The 21,606-nt window shown below is 47.1% G+C and overlaps 1 protein-coding gene across 1 annotated transcript in view; it reads left to right on the top strand.

Moving 5' to 3' along the window:
* Positions 1–21,606, top strand: part of LOC140427130 (tyrosine-protein kinase ITK/TSK-like) — a 96,480-nt gene that overhangs the window by 39,075 nt on the left and 35,799 nt on the right. The window contains exons 7-10 of the mRNA XM_072512669.1: positions 3,265–3,330; positions 5,750–5,804; positions 7,853–7,932; positions 18,364–18,497. Coding sequence (XP_072368770.1) covers positions 3,265–3,330; positions 5,750–5,804; positions 7,853–7,932; positions 18,364–18,497 — 335 coding nt within the window. The remainder of the gene's footprint in view (positions 1–3,264; positions 3,331–5,749; positions 5,805–7,852; positions 7,933–18,363; positions 18,498–21,606) is intronic.

Raw genomic sequence — 21,606 nt, 5'->3', positions numbered from 1 at the left:
TCTTCCATCGGGCAGGAGATACAGAAAACACGCAAGAACAGACTCAAAAACAGCTTCTTCCCCACTGTTACCAGATTCCTAAATGACCCTCGTATGGACTGACCTCATTAACACTACACCCTGTATGCTTCATCCGATTCCAGTGTTTATCTAGTTACATTGTATATGTTGTGTTGCCCTATTATGTATTTTCTTTTATTCTCTTTTCTTCTCATGTACTTAATGATCTGTTGAGCTGCTCGCAGAAAAATACTTTTCACTGTACCTCGGCACACGTGACAATAAACATAGAACATAGAACATAGAAAATACAGCACAGAACAGGCCCTTCGGCCCACGATGTTGTGCCGAACCTTTGCGAACAAATCCAATCCAATCCAATGATTGTGTTTCTGCCTTCGTTTGCCGTTTCCCTCTGTGGCGTGGCTGAAACCCTCCCACTCAAGGGCGGGTAGAGTACCACAGTGGTTGGCACAGTTGCTTCACAGCTCCAGGGTCCCAGGTTCGATTGCCGGCTTAGGTCACTGTCTGCGCGGAGTCTGCACATTTTCCCCGTGTGTGCGTGGGTTTCCTCCGGGTTCTCCGGTTTCCTCCCATAGTCCAAAGATGTGCATGTTAGGTGGATTGGCCATGATAAATTGCCCTTAGGTTAGATGGGGTTGCTGGGCTATGGGGATAGGATGGAGGTGTTGACCTTGGGTAGGGTGCTCTTTCCAAGAGCCGGTGCAGACTCGATGGGCTGAATGGCCTCCTTCTGCACTGTAAATTCTATGATTCTATGATTCTTGAACACCAGCTATCAGGTGTGTTGGGAGGACTTTCAGGCTGATAGTCAACTTGCTTGAATAACGTCAAAATCGACCGTGATGAATGCACCTACCGTGGCCATCAAGTCATGCAATGGGACTTGGAGCCTCTGGCACAGAGGTATGGCGACGCTACCCACTGTGCCACAGGACCCCTCCGGTCACATCTACCCTAGTGAACCTAATTGAAACGTGTAAAATCCTGAAGGGGCGGAGGCTGAGAAAATATTTCCCCTGAACAAGGAATCGAGTAGACGGGGTCACAATCTCAGAATAAGGTGGTCAGCAAGTTAGGACTGAGGTGAAAATAAATCTCTTCACTCAGAGGGTTGTGGGGTCTTGTCATTTCTATCCCAGAGAGATGGCATTGAGCACATTCAAGACTGAGATTCGTAGATTTTTGGGACTAAACAAATTAAAATACATGGCGGTGGGGCGGAGTTGAAGATAATTGAATGGTAGTGGAGGCCTGAAGGGCCAAATGGCCTATTCCTGCTTCAATTTTATACTTTCTTATTAAGCCTCCTGCTAGAGGTATGCAGCAGCCAGACCAAACCTAGCTCCTTAGCATAGAGGGTGCGGGAAATACTCAGCGGATCCGGAAGCATCTATGGAGAGAGAAACCCAGTTAACGGGCTGAATTATACATGGTTCCGGATCTCCAGCAAAAAGGTCAGGAGGGGCAGCTGCCATGGTAACATCGGCTGCCTCGCAGCCATGTCATGATCGATTGGCCAGTAATAGACAGGAGGCGGGGCTTTTGGCCTTCCGGATCAGGATGTCCCACCTCAGAGAGCTGCTGACCAATCAGAGGCCGGCAGCTCTCCAGCACTTTGGACACACGGAGTGGGATTGTTTGCGGGCGGGGGGTCTTGCTGGGTGCTGAGCTGGCAGGCTCCGACGAGGGGGAGGGGGTGTCGAGGAGGGTGCGAGGTAAATGGAGGGCGGGGGTTTGAGACACCGTTGGGGGCAGGGCGACCTGGTGGAGGGAGGGGGGGCAAAATCTGGTTTCAAGGGGCCCTTTAAGAAGTGAAATCGCTTCCCACCCCCCCCCCCCCCCCCCTCGACCCCAACCCCCACCAGCCCATGCAGGCAAGTCTGGTGGGGACTCCTTGGAGTGGGCCCCTCCCGTCCCCACGTTAAGTCATGGTGATGGCAGGAAGAAGGCCTTAAATGGACACTAATTGCTCATGTAAGAATCCATAGAAACCTTACAGCGGAGAAGGCGGTAATTCGGCCCATCGAGTCTGCATCCTCCCCCAATTAGCCCACTAAGCACCTCAAATAGCCTACTGGTGGACAGGCCAGCTGATGTCACCCCCACAGTGGAGGAGCAGGGGTGGGCAGGTAGGCCACCGGCTTCGCCCCCCCTTACCACCCACCCCCCCCACCCACTTCAAACCTGCTAGCGGTGGGGCCGGTGAGGTGGGGGACAGGTAGGGGGTATAATACAACCCCACATGTCGGATTAATGACCCTTCCTCAGAACCTTTTCTTGGGAGTAGAGATAGTTTCATAGATTATCATAGAATTTACAGTGCAGAAGGAGGCCATTCGGCCCATCGAGTCTGCACCGGCTCTTGGAAAGAGCACCCTACCCAACGTCAACACCTCCACCCTATCCCCATAACCGAGCAACCCGACCCAACACTAAGGGCAATTTTGGACACTAAGGGCAATTTATCACGGCCAATCCACCTAACCTGCTCATCTTTGGACTGTGGGAGGAAACCGGAGCACCCGGAGGAAACCCACGCACACACGGGGAGGATGTGCAGACTCCGCACAGACAGTGACCCAAGCCGGAATCGAACCTCGGACCCTGGAGCTGTGAAGCAATTGTGCTATCCACAATGCTACCGTGCTGCCCCTAAGGGAAATTTATCAGAACGGGATGAGGAATTTAAGTTACGGCAGACTCGAGAAACTGGGATCGCTCTCCTGAGATGAGAGCAGATTATGGACAGATTTAATGGAGATGTCGAAACAGTGAGAAACTATTTACATTAGCAGTGGCTAACCAAATGTCACAGATTTGATATAATTGGCAAAGAACCCAGAGGGGAAATGGATCTAGTTGCCCTTAGCTCTGTTGGAGCTGCTTATTATTGGTTGGTTGAGGTGCTCACCGCTGCAATGCACCCATATTAAATCCAGCCGTGAAGGGAGGGGGAGGGGAGGAGGATGGGAGGGGGAGAGGTCTGGGAGAGGAAAGGGAGGGTGGCGGAGGAGGGGGCGAAGGGAGACGGAGGAGGGGGCGAAGGGAGAAGGGGCGGGTAGATCGGAGAGAGAGAGAGAGAGGAGAGATGGAGAGAAATCAGGGAAGAGAGAGATAAGGGAAGGTTATAGGAAGGGAGGAGGGATGGCTGGAGAGAAAGGGAGGGAGATGAGTTTGAGACAGGAAGAGGGAGAGGCCTATTCCTGTAATAATGTGGCTTTTGTTTTGGACTCCATGCAGAATAACTGGATATATCCCCAGCAGTTACGTGGTGGAAAAGAGCTCGGAGAATCTACAGGCTTATGAGTAAGAATCTTCCATTTTCTGTTTATTGATCACAGAGGTTTTTGTGTGTCCACAGGACATGCAGCAATACCATGCACAAACACAGTCCGGGCATCTTTAGCCTCGGGACTAAGGGGGAAGTAGTGCCGTAAGTGGTATTCGCACTAGACTATAGTGATCCAGAGACCCAGGGCAAGATCCGGGGACTCGGCATCAAATCCCACCGTGGCAAAGAGTGAAATTCGCATCCAGTAAACAATTTGGAATTAAAAATCCAACGATTGGCTCGCGAACGCCGTCCCCACCTGGCATGTGACTCCAGAGCCACACTGCAGTTGGTTCTCGAATGCCCTCTGAAACGGAGGGCAGTTATGGATGGGCATGGATGTTGGCACACCCACTGCTGCCAACATCCTGTCAATGAAAAAATGAAAAAGAATTTCCCGCAGCCTGTGGATGATTCCCCTGATCTTTTTCCAAAATCCTGAACAGTTTTCAGAGAGTAATTGAAGGGACACGCTGACAGGCAGGCCGGTAATCAGAGGAACACAAATCTGAGGTCAGTGGCTGGTGTAGAGTGTTTCAATAGGGTTTTTTTTGGAGGCTTCTTCCTCATTGATGAAGTGCATGGATGTTTTGAACAAAAGTGCACCTGAGCCTGTGACACCATCGGGAGGGCAGGCACGCTTTCAGTTTAGCCACGGAGAGCTTGTGTTTAGATGTGTTTTGCTGCTGCTGGTGTCTCAGACCATTTCGGGGTTTAGTGGGCTACGATGAAGGGATGTTTCTCCCAGGCCCTCCAACAGTGCTGGTGCCACTGTATCTGCTGCTGCACAAAGGGGACCAAATAGGAGCGGGGACCAGCACAAGAGGAAGCTTTCAAAGACGTGAAAACTCTGCAACGATCAACTAACTGCTGGTTAACTTGGATCTGGACAGAGAGCTCGTTCTGTGATGTCATGCTTTGCCTTATGGCGTTGGGGCAGTGCTCCCTCACCTGATGGTGGATGGGTCAGAAACACCCACATGGGCAGCGTGGTAGCATAGTGGCTAGCACTATGGCTTCACAGCTCCAGGGTCCCAGGTTCGATTCCCGGGCTGGGTCACTGTCTGGGCAGAGTCTGCACGTTCTCCCCGTGTGTGCGTGGGTTTCCTCCGGGTGCTCCGGTTTCCTCCCACAGGTCCCGAAAGACGTGCTGTTAGGTGGAATTGAACATTCTGAATTCTCCCTCTGTGTACCCGAACAGGTGCCGGAGTGTGGCGACTAGGGGCTTTTCACAGTAACTTCATTGCGGTGTTAATGTAAGCCTACTTGTGACAATAAATATTATTTGCATCATGCACAGACAACAGCTGAGAAGGGATATTGCCAGCTCGACAAGGAAGGTCTAGCCATCGTTTTCACTGTGAAATGGTTTCATCAGTACCTTGATAGGCACCCATTCACTATATGACCTTTGGACACTATGGGAATCAAGGGATATATCTGTAGTTCAGGGAAGTGGAGTTGCGGTGGAAGACCAGCAGTGATCTTATTGAATGGTGGGGCAAGTTTGAGGGGCTGAATAATCTACAGCTGCTCCTATGTCTTATGTTCTTAAAGATTTGAAGGGAAGGCATTTGGGGGGTTATGGGGAAAGAGCGAGGCAATGGGACAAACCGAAAAACTCTTTCAAAGAACCAGTAAGTACAACCGCAATGGGCCAAATGGCCTCCTTCTGTGCTATAAGATTCTAAGGGCTGAATAATATGGGGTGGCAGGGACTTGGGCAGCAGTGCCTGGAGGCAGCTGCGGGACTGCCGCCGAAGAGAGGAGCCCAAGGCCGTGGACCCCCGGAGCAGATAGGCATGAGTCCTGGGCACAGAGGTTTGGGGGCATTACGATGCAGTCGTGGGGCGAGGTGGGTTTAAGAGGGGGAGTGGATAGGAAGGATGGTGGGGGGAGGGGGGCATGCAATCATCAAAGGGCAGCCCCTCAATAAGTGACCCTCCCCTTTATTCCCCTAGCAACCATTTCATGCAGAATGTCAGCTTCCCACTCCCACCTTGTTATCCAAGTCAAGCCAATTATGGTTTTGGAAGCATCTTATTAGGGCCAATAGGCTTGATAAGAATACTAATTGACCCATAATTGGCGGGTTGTTGATTTTGGTGACCGCCACTCCCCCTGTATAATGGGTGTTGGCTCAGGCGTGGGGAGAGGGGGGGGCAGGAAGGTGGTGGGATTGGGCGCCCATGCCATTTTACTTGTTCCCCTTACAGGGAACATGGCTACCGGCGGCACATAGAATTCAGCCCTAAGACCCCCCACTACAGCCATCAATGGGATTTCCCACCAGGTAACTCGACAGGGTGGGAGGCGCGAAGGTTTGCCGGACTGTATGTGTGCTCATCTGGTTCCATGTGAAGGACGTTCATCTCAGATTCCCTTCTCTTGCAGGTGGTACAACAAGAACATCACGCGAAACAAAGCAGAACAATTGCTTGAGAAGGAGGTGAGTGGTTTCGTTGCTCTGCCCATGGCTCCTCTGGCCAGGGTACGATGAATGTGAAGCAGTTTCAGCTGTGTCTCGACCCAGAAGGGAATAGAGAGAAGGGGAGTTGCTGTAGGAGTGTGCGATGTTTTGGCTGTGTTTTGTTCATAGAAACTTCGAAACTTTATGGCACGGAAGGAGGGCATTTTGCCCATTGTGTCCGTGCTAGCTGACACGCAGCTCCTTCCAGCTCGTGGCCCTGGGGGCTGGTGCATGTCCAAGAAAAATTCATTCATTTACTCTTTGGTTGTGGGAGTCATAGCAAGACCAACATTTATTACTCATCACCTAACTTCCTTGTGTGAGAAGCTCATTTCTCATATTTGAAAAGATGTTGGTGGGTTTTCTTCTTGAATCACAGGAAGGCAGTTCGATACAAATTGTGCATCTTGTTAGACCATTTTAGAGAAACGTCCATAGTTAATTGAGTTAGCATTGAAATTCTACAGCGTGTATCTCACCCCCTGACTCCCCAAAGCCTGTCCACCATCTACAAGGCACAAGTCAGGAGTGTAATGGAATACTCTCCACTTGCCTGGATGAGTGCAGCTCCAACAACACTCAAGAAGCTCAACACCATCCAGGACAAAGCAGCCCCGCTTGATTGCTTCCTGTCCCACAAACATTCAGACCCTCCACCACCGACGAACAGTGGCAGCCGTGTGTACCATCTACAAGATGCGCTGCAGGAACTCCCCAGGGTTCCTTTGGCAAGACCTTCCAAACCCACGACCACTACCATCTTGAAGGACAAGAGCAGCAGATGCCTGGGGATCCCACTACCTGGAGGTTCCCTGACAGGGATCACAACCCTGACTTGGAAATATATCACAGTTCCTGCACTGTCGCTGGGTCAAAATCCCGGAACTCCCTCCCTAACAGCACTGTGGATATGCCTACACCACATGGACTGCAGCGGTTCAAGAAGGCAGCTCACCACCACCTTCTCAAGGGCAATTAGGGATGGGCAATAAATGCTGGTCTATGCAGCGATGACCACGTCCCAAGGGTGAATGAAAAAAATGGTGGCTCAGATTGAATAAAAACACGCAGGTTTCCTTCATTAAAGGACATTAGTGACTGGATTTTTGTTTTAGTCCAACAGCTTCATGGCCAATTTTAACGAGGCCAGGTTTTTATTCCATATTTTCCGAAAAGAACTGAATTTACGATTCTCGAACTGTTCTGGTGTTCTGAACCCCATGTTTTCTGAATCATTCGCCCAGTAACAGAAGGCCGAAATCACTGTAGCCACTGCAATGATACAGAACCATGGGGTTAGGTGGATTGGCTATGATAAATTGCCCGTAGTGTCCAAAATTGCCCTTAGTGTTGGGCGGGGTTACTGGGCTATGGGGATAGGGTGGAGGTGTGGACCTTGGGTAGGGTGCTCTTTCCAAGAGCCGGTGCAGACTCGATGGGCCGAATGGCCTCCTTCTGCACTGTAAATTCTATGAAATAAAGCACAGAAGGAGGCCATTTCTCCCATCATGCCTGTGCTAGCTCTCGGAAATCCAGTAACTCCCACTCGCTAGCTTTTAGCTTGTCTCTTTCCCTCACTGCACACTCTGATAATGCTTTCCAGTTTCCAATGGGCCCCAGAATATAAATGTTTGGAGTGATTTTATAATCCCTGCTCTTGAGGACTGGATTATAACAGGTTGGAAATTCAAGGCTGACAATGCTGTCGCCACATTTCCACTTCCAGACTTGCTGTGAGCAGAACCGTGTTCAGTCCTGATTCAGATCAACGATTCAAGGGGAGCAAGCGATTCAATCCATGCACAAACATCCTGCACGGTATAATTAATCGGCAGCTCATTTCAATTTTATTTGGCCTAGTCAAGTATTTGAAAAGCTTTGTCTCAACCCATTTTCGTCAAATTGATCAATTTACCTGGAGCTGATGGGGAGATCGGGATTAACCAGAAAGTCTGTCGATCTCTGTCTTTGATTGTGTGATACCTTGAGCACGATAATTATTCACCCTGATAATGACTGTGTTTCAGGCTAAACAAGGAGCTTTTATGGTGAGAGACTCGAGACATGCGGGGATGTACACAGTCTCGGTGTTCAGTAAAGCTACCAGGTGAGGGATTTCTAACCCAATGCGCGAGTCTTACCTTTTCCGCTGCGGCATTGTTTCAATAACCAGAGAATCACTGCAGAGCAGAAGGAGGCCATTCGGCCCATTGTGCCTGCACCGACCTTCTGAAAGAGCATCCAACCTAGGCCCACTTCCCCGCCCTATCCCTGTAACCCCACCTAACCTGCACATCTTTGGATACTAAGGGGCAATTTAGCATGGCCAATCCACCTAACCTTCACATCTTTGGACACTTAGGGCGAATTTTACCATGGTCAATCCACCTAACCTGCACATCTTTGGACACTAAGGGCGAATTTACCATGGTCAATCCACCTAACCTGCGCATCTTTGGGCACTTAGGGCGAATTTTACCATGGTCAATCCACCTAACCTGCGCATCTTTGGACACTAAGGGCGAATTTACCATGGTCAATCCACCTAACCTGCGCATCTTTGGACACTAAGGGCGAATTTACCATGGTCAATCCACCTAACCTGCGCATCTTTGGACACTAAGGGACAATTTAGCATGGCCAATCCACCTAACCCGCGCATCTTTGGACATTAAAGGGCAATTTATCATGGCCAATCCATTTAACCAGCGCATCTTTGGACTTGTGGGAGGAAACCGGAGCAACTAGAGGAAACCCGCGCAGACATGGGGAGAACGTGCAGACTCCGCACAGACAATGCCCCAAGCCGGGAATCGAAACTGGGACCCTGGCGCTGTGAGGCAACAGTGCTAACCACTGTGCCACCGTGCCGCCCCGTGTGATCCAGTGAGAGAGAGTCAGAGGGTGGGCGGTTACTCCAGAAGCAAAAGATAAAGGCAATCATGGTGAGAGAGAGACAAATGAAAACATAAGGTTAACTATATTGGTCAGCAAGGTTGGAAGAGGAATAATTTTAGGAGGCCTCTGGAAGGGGGATGGAGCTGACCAGGATGAGAACTTTGTGGAGCGGGAGGTCCTGAATATTTTGTGTGATGGAGCAGTTTACCTCAGAGCACAGACATCTCTGACACACGATGACTGGAATCTCTGAACTTCTCTGCAAATGGGTGAAAAATGCAATTAACAAACGTCACAGAAGTCACAATATCCAGACACCATGCACAAACTCACACGCATGTGCACACACATGCACTCACACAGAGTGCTGCACTGTTGTAGGGTCAGTACTGAGGGAGTGCTGCACTGTTGTAGGGTCAGTACTGAGGGAGTGCTGCACTGTCAGAGGGTCAGTACTAAGGGAGCGCTGCACTGTCAGAGGGTCAGTAGTGAGGGAGTGCCGCACTGTCAGAGGGGCAGCACTAAGGGAGTGCTGCACTGTCAGAGGGTCAGTACTGAGGGAGTGCTGCACTGTCAGAGGGTCAGTACTGAGTGAGTGCTGCACTGTCAGAGGGTCAGTACTGAGGAAGTGCTGCACTGTCAGAGGGTCAGTAGTGAGGGAGTGCTGCACTGCCAGAGGGTCAGTAGTGAGGGAGTGCTGCACTGTCAGAGGGTCAGTAGTGAGGGAGTGCTGCACTGTCAGAGGGTCAGTACTGAGGGAGTGCTGCACTGTCAGAGGGTCAGTACTGAGGGAGAGCTGCACTGTCAGAGGGTCAGTGCTGAGGGAGTGCTGCACTGTCAGAGGGTCAGTACTGAGGGAGCGCTGCACTGTCAGAGGGTCAGTACTGAGGGAGTGCTGCACTGTCAGAGGGGCAGTACTGAGGGAGTGCTGCACTGTCAGAGGGTCAGTACTGAGGGTGTGCTGCACTGTCAGAGTGTCAGTACTGAGGGAGTGCTGCGCTGTCAGAGGGTCAGTACTGAGGGAGAGCTACACTGTCAGAGGGGCAGTACTGAGGGAGTGCTGCACTGTCAGAGGGTCAGTACTGAGGGAGTGCTGCACTGTCAGAGGGGCAGTACTGAGGGAGTGCTGCACTGTCAGAGGGTCAGTACTGAGGGAGTGCTGCACTGTCAGAGGGACAGTACTGAGGGAGTGCTGCACTGTCAGAGGGTCAGTACTGAGGGAGTGCTGCACTGTCAGAGGGGCAGTAAGACCATAAGTAAGATCATTAGACATAGGAGCAGAATTAGGCCACATCGAGTCTGCTCCGCCATTCAATCATGGCTGATATTTTCTCATCCTCATTCTCCTGCCTTATCCCCCAAACCCTGATCCCCTTATTAACCAAGAACCTATCTATCTCTGTCTTAAACACTCAGTGATTTGGCCTCCACAACCTTCTGCGAGAAAGAGTTCCACAGATTCAACACCCTCTGGCTGAAGAAATTCCTCCTCATCTCTGTTTTGAAGGATCGTCCCTTTAGTCTGAGATGGTGTCCTCTGATTCTAGTTTTTTCTACAAGTGGAAACATCCTCTCCACATCCACTCTATCCAGGCCTCGCAGTATCCTGTAAGTTTCAATAAGATCCCCTCTTATCCTTCTAAACTCCAACAAATACAGACCCAGAGTCCTCAACTGTTCCTCATACGACAAGCTCTTCATTCCAGGAATCATTCTTGTGAACCTCCTCTGGACCCTTTCCAAGGCCAGCACATCCTTCCTGAGATGCGGCACCCAAAACTGCTCACAATATTCTAAATGAGGTCGGACCAGAGCCTTTTACAGCCTCAGAAGTACATCCCTGCTCTTGTATTCCAGCCCTCTCAGCATTGATGCTAACATTGCATTTGCCTTCCTATCTTCCGACTGAACCTGCACATTAACTTGAAGAGAATCGTGAACAAGGACTCCCAAGTCCCTTTGTGCTTCTGATTTCCTAAGCATTTCCCCATTTCAAAAATAACCTATGCCTCCAGTCCTCCTACCAAATTGCATAACCTCACACTTTTCCACGTTGTATTCCATTTGCCACTTCTTTCCCCACTCTCCTAGCTTGTCCAAGTCCTTCTGCAGCCGCCCTGCTTCAGCAATACGACCTGTCCCTCTACAGATCTTTGTATCATCAGAAAACCATCTCTCACTCTCCAACACACACTACTGGATACAGTTAATCCTCTCTGACACTGTAACACACTATACTGGATACAGACAAGCCTCTCTCACTCTGTAACATACTTTACTGGATACAGTTAATCCTCTCTCACTCTGCAACACACTATACTGGACACAGTTAACCCTCTCTCACTCCGTGACGCACTATACTCGATACAGTTAATCCTCTCTCGCTCTGTAACACACTATACTGGATACAGTTAATCCTCTCTCACACTGTAACACACTATACTGGATGCAGTTAATCCTCTCTCACTCTGTAACACACTATACTGGATACAGTTAATCCTCTCACTCTGTAACACACTATACTGGATACAGTTAATCCTCTCTCACTCTGTAGCACACTATACTGGATAAGGTTAATCCTCTCTCACTCTGTAACACACTATACTCGATACAGTTAATCCTCTCTCGCTCTGTAAACACTATACTAGATACAGTTAATCCTCTCACTCTGTAACACACTATACTGGATACAGTTAATCCTCTCTCACTCTGTAACACACTATACTGGATACAGTTAATCCTCTCTCACTATCCAATACACTATACTGGATACAGTTAACCCTCTCTCACTCTGTAACACACTATACTGGATACAGTTAATCCTCTCTCACTCTGTAACACACTATACTGGATACAGTTAACCCTCTCTCACTCTGTGACGCACTATACTCGATACAGTTAATCCTCTCTCGCTCTGTAACACACTATACTGGATACAGTTAACCCTCTCTCACTCTGTAACACACTATACTGGATACAGTTAACCCTCTCTCACTCTGTAACACACTATACTGGACACAGTTAACCCTCTCTCACTCTGTGACGCACTATATTTGATACAGTTAATCCTCTCTCGCTCTGTAACACACTATACTGAATACAGTTAATCCTCTCTCACTCTGTAACACACTATACTGGATACAGTTAATCCTCTCTCACTATCCAATACACTATACTGGATACAGTTAACCCTCTCTCACTCTGTAACACACTATACTGGATCCAGTTAATCCTCTCTCACTCTGTAACACACTATGCTGGATACAGTTAATTCCCTCTCGCTCTGTAACACACTATACTTGATACCGTTAACCCTCTCTCACTCTGCAACACACTATACTGGACACAGTTAATCCTTTCTCACTCTGTGACACACTATACTCGATACAGTTAATCCTCTCTCACTCTGCAACACACTATACTGGATACAGTTAATCCTCTCTCACTCTGCAACACACTATACTGGATACAGTTAATCCTCTCTCACTCTGTAACACACTATACTGGATACAGTTAATCCTCTCTCACTCTGTAACACACTATACTGGATAAGGTTAATCCTCTCTCACTCTGTAACACACTATACTGGATACAGTTAATCCTCTCTCACTATCCAATACACTATACTGGATACAGTTAACCCTCTGTCACTCTGTGACACACTATACTGGATACAGTTAATCCTCTCTCACACTGTAACACACTATACTCGATACAGTTCATCCTCTCTCGCTCTGTAACACACTATACTGGATACAGTTAATCCTCTCTCACTCTATAACACACTATACTGGATACAGTTAATCCTCTCTCACTCTGTAACACACTATACTGGATACAGTTAATCCTCTCTCACTCTGTAACACACTATACTGGATAAGGTTAATCCTCTCTCACTCTGTAACACACTATACTGGATACAGTTAATCCTCTCTCACTATCCAATACACTATACTGGATACAGTTAACCCTCTCTCACTCTGTGACACACTATACTGGATACAGTTAATCCTCTCTCACACTGTAACACACTATACTGGATACAGTTAATCCTCACTCACTCTGTAACACACTATTCTGGATACAGTTAATCCTCTCTCACTCTGTAACACACTATACTGGATACAGTTAATCCTCTCTCACTATCCAATACACTATACTGGATACACTTAACCCTCTCTCACTCTGTAACACACTATACTGGACACAGTTAATCCTCTCTCACTCTGTAACACACTATACTGGATACAGTTAATCCTCTCTCACTCTGTAACACACTATACTGGATACAGTTAACCCTCTCTCACTCTGTGATGCACTATACTCGATACAGTTAATCCTCTCTCGCTCTGTAACACACTATACTGGATACAATTAACCCTCTCTCACTCTGTAACACACTATACTGGATACAGTTAACCCTCTCTCACTCTGTAACACACTATACTGGACACAGCTAACCCTCTCTCACTCTCTGACGCACTATACTGGATACAGTTAATCCTCTCTCGCTCTGTAATACACTATACTGGATACAGTTAATCCTCTCTCACTCTGTAACACACTATACTGGATACAGTTAATCCTCTCTCACTATCCAATACACTATACTGGATACAGTTAACCCTCTCTCACTCTGTAACACACTATACTGGATCCAGTTAATCCTCCCTCACTCTGTAACACACTATACTGGATACAGTTAATCCCCTCTCGCTCTGTAACACACTATACTTGATACAGTTAACCCTCTCTCACTCTGAAACACACTATACTGGACACAGTTAATCCTCTCTCACTTTGTGACACACTATACTCGATACAGTTAATCGTCTCTCGCTCTGTAACGCACTATACTGGATACAGTTAATCCTCTCTCACTCTGTGACACACTATACTCGATACAGTTAATCCTCTCTCACTCTGTAACACACTATACTCGATACAGTTAATCCTCTCTCACTGTGTAACACACTATACTGGATACAGTTAATCCTCTCTCACTCTGTAACACACTATACTGGATACAGTTAATCCTCTCTCACTCTGTAACACACTATACTGGATGCAGTTAATCCTCTCTCACTCTGTAAAACACTATACTGGATACAGTTAATCCTCTCTCACTCTGTAACACACTATACTGGATACAGTTAATCCTCTCTCACTCTGTAACACACTATACTGGATACAGTTCATCCTCTCTCACTCTGTGACACACTATACTGGATACAGTTAATCCTCTCTCACTCTGTAACACACTATGCTGGATACACTTAATCCTCTCTCACTCTGTAACACACTATACTGGATACAGTTAATCCTTTCTCACTCTGTAACACACTATACTGGATACAGTTAATCCTCTCTCACTCTGTAACACACTATACTGGATACAGTTAATCCTCTCTCACTATCCAATACACTATACTGGATACAGTTAACCCTCTCTCACTCTGTGACACACTATACTGGATACAGTTAATCCTCTCTCACACTGTAACACACTATACTCGATACAGTTCATCCTCTCTCGCTCTGTAATACACTATACTGGATACAGTTAATCCTCTCTCACTCTGTAACACACTATACTGGATACAGTTAATCCTCTCTCACTCTGTAACACACTATACTGGATACAGTTAATCCTCTCTCACTCTGTAACACACTATACTGGATAAGGTTAATCCTCTCTCACTCTGTAACACACTATACTGGATACAGTTAATCCTCTCTCACTATCCAATACACTATACTGGATACAGTTAACCCTCTCTCACTCTGTGACACACTATACAGGATACAGTTAATCCTCTCTCACACTGTAACACACTATACTCGATACAGTTAATCCTCTCTCGCTCTGTAACACACTATACTGGATACAGTTAATCCTCTCTCACTCTGTAACACACTATACTGGATACAGTTAACCCTCTCTCACTCTGTAACACACTATACTGGATTCAGTTAATCCTCCCTCACTCTGTAACACACAATGCTGGATACAGATAATCCTCTCTCACTCTGTAACACACTATACTGGATACAGTTAATCCTCTCTCACTCTGTAACACACTATACTGGATACAGTTAATCCTCTCTCACACTGTAACACACTATACTCGATACAGTTAATCCTCTCTCGCTCTGTAACACACTATACTGGATACAGTTAATCCTCTCTCACTCTGTAACACACTATACTGGATACAGTTAACCCTCTCTCACTCTGTAATACACTATACTGGATACAGTTAATCCTCTCTCACTCTGTAACACACTATACTGGATACAGTTAATCCTCTCTCACTCTGTAACACACTATACTGGATACAGTTAATACTCTCTCACTCTGTAACACACTATACTGGATAAGGTTAATCCTCTCTCACTCTGTAACACACTATACTGGATACAGTTAATCCTCTCTCACTATCCAATACACTATACTGGATACAGTTAACCCTCTCTCACTCTGTGACAGACTATACTGGATACAGTTAATCCTCTCTCACACTGTAACACACTATACTCGATACAGTTAATCCTCTCTCGCTCTGTAACACACTATACTGGATACAGTTAATCCTCTCTCACTCTGTAACACACTATACTGGATACAGTTAACCCTCTCTCACTCTGTAACACACTATACTGGATCCAGTTAATCCTCCCTCACTCTGTAACACACTATACTCGATACAGTTAATCCTCTCTCGCTCTGTAACGCACTATACTGGATACAGTTAATCCTCTCTCACTCTGTGACACACTATATTCGATTCAGTTAATCCTCTCTCTCTCTGTAACACACTATACTCGATACAGTTAATCCTCTCTCACTGTGTAACACACTATACTGGATACAGTTAATCCTCTCTCACTCTGTAACACACTATACTGGATACAGTTAATCCTCTCTCACTCTGTAACACACTATACTGGATACAGTTAATCCTCTCTCACTCTGTAACACACTATACTCGATACAGTTAATCCTCTCTCACTCTGTAACACACTATACTGGATACAGTTAATCCTCTCTCACTCTGTAACACACTATACTGGATAGAGTTAATCCTCTCTCACTCTGTTTTACACTATACTGGATACAGTTAATCCTGTCTTTCTCTGCAATACACTGTACTGGATACAATAAACCCTCTCTCACTCTGTAACACACTATACTGTATACAGTTAACCCTCTCTCACTCTGTAACACACTATACTGGATACAGTTAATACTCCCTCACTCTTTAACACACTATACTGGATACAGTTAATCCTCTCTCACTCTGCAACACACTATACTGGATACAGTTAATCCTCTCTCACTCTGTAACACACTATACTGGATACAGTTAATCCTCTCTCACTCTGTAACACACTATATTGGATACAGTTAATCCTCTCTCACTCTGTAACACACTATACTGGATACAGTTAACCCTCTCTCACTCTGTAACACACTATACTGGATACATTTAATCCTCTCTCACTCTGTAACACACTATACTGGATACAGTTAACCCTCTCTCACTCTGTAACACACTATACTGGATACAATTAATCCTCTCTCACTCTGTAACACACTATACTGGATACAGTTAATCCTCTCTCACTCTGTAACACACTATACTGGATACAGTTAATCCTCTCTCACTCTGTAACACACTATACTGGATACAGTTAACCCTCTCTCACTCTGTGACACACTATACTGGATACAATTAATCCTCTGTCACTCTGTAACACACTATACTGGATACAGTTAATCCTCTCTCACTCTGTAACACACTATACTGAATACAGTTAATCCTCTCACACTCTGTAACACACTATACTGGATACAGTTAATCCTCTCTCACTCTGTAACACACTATACTGGATACAGTTAATCCTCTCACACTCTGTAACACACTATACTGGATACAGTTAATCCTCTCTCACTCTGTGACACACTATACTGGATACAGTTAATCCTCTCTCACCCTGTAACACACTATACTGGATACAGTTAATCCTCTGTCACTCTGTAACACACTATACTGGATACAGTTAATCCTCTGTCACTCTGTAACACACTATACTGGATACAGTTAATCCTCTGTCACTCTGTAACACACTATACTGGATACAGTTAATCCTCTGTCACTCTGTAACACACTATACTGGATACAGTTAATCCTCCCTCACTCTGTAACACACTATACTGGATACAGTTAATCCTATTCCACAACCTGTGTGGGCAAAGTTAAGTTAAAATATTCAGAAATACCCTCCACCTTCCTGGCTGTTATGCGCCATGCCTGAATTAACCCTTTCTACTGAACAGGGGGGAAGGATGATGGGTGAGGTTGTTCAGATTGTTTGAATGTCCGGCGACATCTTTGTATGTCTCGACTGGCCTCTGACCAGTTTGGACATTTCATCAGCTCCAAGATGGCCAAGCTGGAGAACTCTCTCCGAGTCTGACTGCCAGTTTGTTTGCAAATGAACCACTAGCAGGGTTTCCAATGTTTCCTCCTGAACCATATCATCACCAGCTCGTGTGGCTGTTTAGCAAAGGCTGCAAGGATCTAATGCATGAAGGGAGTCGTAGACCACATCCTCTAGAACTAAGCTCTCCAACTCATACCACCTAATGTGTGAAAATTAACCAGGGGATGTTGCTATGTTCTGAGAGATAAATCATAAAAAATAGTTAACAATTCAGAATCAGGTTGTGTGTTCCGCCTCGCTGCCCTGTGTGCTCTTTGCTGACCTAGAAAACCCTCATTCTTTACAATGTCAAACTAGCCTAGTCCGATGATCCTCCTTCATATATTCAGATGAGTTGCTGATCAGCCTGTTTCACAACCGCTGACATTTCTCCAATCGTAGTGGCTTTAATTTACAGTTCTGAAGTGCTGATTGAGCGACAGCAAGTGAGGGAGAGATATAAAGTGTGATAAAGGTCGGCAGATTAGGCATAAAAGAGTGAGGGAATTGAGGGAGAGGCAGAGAAAGAGAGAGAGAGAGGAATGAGAGAGAAAGACGGTGAGATAAAGAGTGGTAGTGACAGAGAGAGATAGACAGAGGGGCACTGAGAGAGAGACACACACACGCGCACAGACAGCGAGATAAACAGAGACCGTGAGAGTAACAGAGCCAGTCAGATTGAGAGAAGAGAGTGAGAGAGCAAAGCAAAATGGAGAGGCAAGCAGAGTGAGAGATGGTGAGTGACAGAAAGAAACAGAGGAAGACTGAGCGAGTCAGAGAGATGGAGGCGCACCGAGATAGTGAGAGCGGGAGGAGAGATAAACCTTGTAAAGGATAAGTAAATGTGTACGAATGGCGCCAAGGTCATTCAGCCATGTTGCCTTGGACCAAAGGCCAATGAGCTCCATTGGTTTCTCTGACATCACCCAGCCAGTTTGCATTCTTTAACGGTTGGTTTGATAATCTCGAATCCAGTTGTCACACCAGTTTCTTCCATTGAGAACGATTTAAAGCAGATTGCCCCATGGCGGTGGGGGGGGTTTCCACAACATTATAAACGTGACCGGACCTCATTGGCACTTTCGGACATCCTGAAGTTGTGAAAGGTGTTGTATAAATGCAAGATCTCTCTCTTTTTTATTACTTCCACCAGCGAGAGCAGTGCCGGGGTCAAACATTACCACATCAGAGAAATCGACGATGCTCTCAAACGCTATTACCTGGCAGAAAAACACGTCTTTGATTCCATTCCAGAACTGATCACGTACCACCAGCACAATGCAGCAGGTAAAGAGATATTTGTGGCTGTGGCGAGGTTCTATAGCCTGAATTTCACAATTCTCCTCAGGGAAGGGGTGGGGTTGGCGAGGGGGGGGGGGGGGGGGGGGAGGGGGGGTGGAGTGTGAAATAGCACAAATGGGCTTCCTGCCCACCCCAGCCTCTCAGTGATTTTGCACATGGAGCGGGCGAGGCTTTGGACCGTGCCCACCATTGCCTGAATTGAGGCCCCCAATTGGCCAGTTATTGACCACTTAAGCGCTGTTTTCTGTCCAGCCTCTATTTTAAGGCTGGTGTGAGGGTTCCGCGGGTATGGGGGCAGCTGAATGTAATGGGGTTTCGGTCTCGGGCAGGACTAAGGGGGTGCCATCATCAGAAGCCCCCTCCCAACTTTGGGTGCCCCCTTCCAGTCCGGTGGCCACTGGACTTCACCGCCGATCCCAGTCTCTCCCGTACTATCCCAGGTCTTCCCTACCCTTCCAGTCCTGAGATCCCGAAAAGTCATCTTTTCATGCACTCTTGGGATTCAGGCTCTGCCATGAACTTCCACTTCTATCACAGCAGAGACCAAAGAGGTGCTGGGCCACCAGACCTCGAAGGACTTCCTCCTGAGTGAGGGGTGAAAGCCCCATCTGCAGACCATTGATGCTCATTCCAGCGTGAAATGGCTGCGGGGCAGGGGGAGTTTGCAGGGCTGTGGCCCCCATTGGGCCTTCAGATGGCAGGATGGGGATCCTTGCCATCTGAAATATCCTGGTGTGGTCGCTGCCTCTTTTTAAAGGGCGATCTTCTGAAGGGTCGTGTGACCCACACGTCCAATCGGTATCCAGCACAGGACATCACCGCGCAGAGCGTGGGATTTGCACAGCTCGATCCAGGAGGCAAATTGACAACATCGAAGCTGCGCTACTCTGTCGATAGCATGTTGTGTAAGTAAACATTAATTCTTTGTACCTAACTGGTGGAGCCAGGTTGGTACATTTGGCGGCGAAGTATAAAGAAAAAGCACTGGGTGCGCCTGCAAGATCATCAGCTCAGTACCTGGCCCAGTCCCAGTCAACCTTACCAAGCAAAAGACAGCTGCAGTGTATTTATGAGAGTGGATCCCTTCGAGACCTCTGCTGACGATTGGGTGCGGTATGTCGGGCCATTTGAATTTTTCATCCCAGCAAATGGAGTTGAGGAGGGGAAGAAGGCGGCAATATCGCTAATCCCGTGCGGGACCAAATTTACATATGATTCAATCCATGGCCTTACGTCCGCAAACACACCCGGTGCAAGCACCTTTATGGAGGCCGTAGACTTGGTAACAGAGCACTGCCCCCCAAAGCACTCTGCGATGATTTTGCAACAGTTTAAATTCAATTCCATGGGAAAACCCGACGGGAGACCATTGCAACCTACAGAGCGAGGTTTAGGAAAATTGCAGGACATTGTGACTTTGGTACAACACTAAGTGATATGCTGACCAGAAGACCATAAGACGTAAGAGCGGAATTAGGCCACTTGGCCCATCGAGTCTGCTCCGCCATTCAATCATGGCTGATATTTTCTGATCCCCATTCTCCTGCCTTCTCCCCATAACCCCTGGTCCCCTTATTAATCAAGAACCTATCTACCTTCATCTTAAAAACACTCAGTGAATTGGCCTCCACAACCTTCTGCGGCAAAGAGTTCCACAGATTCATCTGGCTGAAGAAATTCCTCCTCATCTCTGTTTTAAAGGATCGTCCCTTTAGTCTGAGATTGTGCCCTCTGCTTCTAGTTTTTGCTACAGGTGGAAACATCCTCTCCACGTCCACTCTATCCAGGCCTCGCAGTATCCTGTAAGTTTCAATAAGATCCCCCCTCATCCTTCTAAACTCCAACGAGTACAGATTAATTTTTTACAAGTGTTGGAAATAGCATTAGCAATGGAGAGAGCTGCGAAGGGTGCCCAGGAACTTCAGAGCACGCAGAATGGCACGATCCACCAGGTAGAGCGGGAAGCGGCAGACGGCAGTGGTGCCAAAAGCAAAAGACACCCGTTTAAACCACAAAACAAATACTGAAGCTGGTAGAGAATGAAGATTCAGGAGAATGAACCAACCACCTAGGGTCTGGACAGAGTGTTACAGGTGTGGAGGAAATCACTCCCCAAAGATTTGCAGATTCAAGGAAGCGGAATGCTCTGTTTGCCAGCTGAAAGGCCACCTGAGCCTCAGATGCAAGATTAAACAGAGCCTGCCTAGTACCAGTAGAATGAGCAGTCCAGCATCATTACATAGTGGTGAAGATTGTTCAGCGAGTGTTCAGAATGTTCTTCAGCTGAATAATGTGAAGACAGGTAAAGTAGCTCCCGTTACAGTGGTGTTACTGGTCAATGGCAGCCCATTAAGAATGGAAGTGGACACTGGAGAGGCTGCTGCCACAGCAGGGGAGCTGACCTACAGGTATCTTCAAGAAAGGGTTCAGTCCCTCAGGCTGCAGAACACATCAGGTAGATTGGCTACCTACAAGGGGGAGGCTATGAAGATAGTAGGGACAACAGAAACATCTGTAGCTATGGGCAGCAATCAGCCCAACTTCCATTATCGTGGCGTCTGGCCAAGGACCAAGTCTTGGTCGCTCCTGGCTCCAAGAAAATAAACTCACGAGGTTGGACAGTCTTAGCATTAAGGAAGGGGTCTGCATAAAGTAATCCGGAAGTTTCAAAATGTCTTTCAGGATGAAGTCGGAAAAATCAAAGGCTTAAAGGCAAAAATTCACAGGTCGACCCAGAGGACACCTCAAATGTTTTTCAGGGCTAGACCCTGTGCCCTATGCTTTGTTGGCGAAATTTGAGTCCAAACTAGAAAGGCTTGAAGAACTGGGTATCATCCAGCCAGTCCAGTTTGCAGAATGGGCAGCCCCTACAGTACCTGTGGTTAAGCCAAATAAAACAGTCCACACATGCAGGGTCTATAAATTAACAGTAAACCAAGCAGCAAAGCTGGACAAATACCCTATCCCAAAGATAGAGGATTTATATAGCAAGACAGGCTGGAGGACATTCATGTACAAAATTGGATCTGAGAGTCACGCATATCGATAGTTGCAGTTGGAGTTGGATGATACGTCCAGATGATACGTGACTATT

This window comes from Scyliorhinus torazame, chromosome 7, assembly GCF_047496885.1.
Source record: "Scyliorhinus torazame isolate Kashiwa2021f chromosome 7, sScyTor2.1, whole genome shotgun sequence".
Lineage (NCBI taxonomy): Eukaryota > Metazoa > Chordata > Chondrichthyes > Carcharhiniformes > Scyliorhinidae > Scyliorhinus > Scyliorhinus torazame.
Note: the sequence above shows the minus strand (reverse complement) of the source record. Positions and strands in the feature narration are given on the sequence as shown.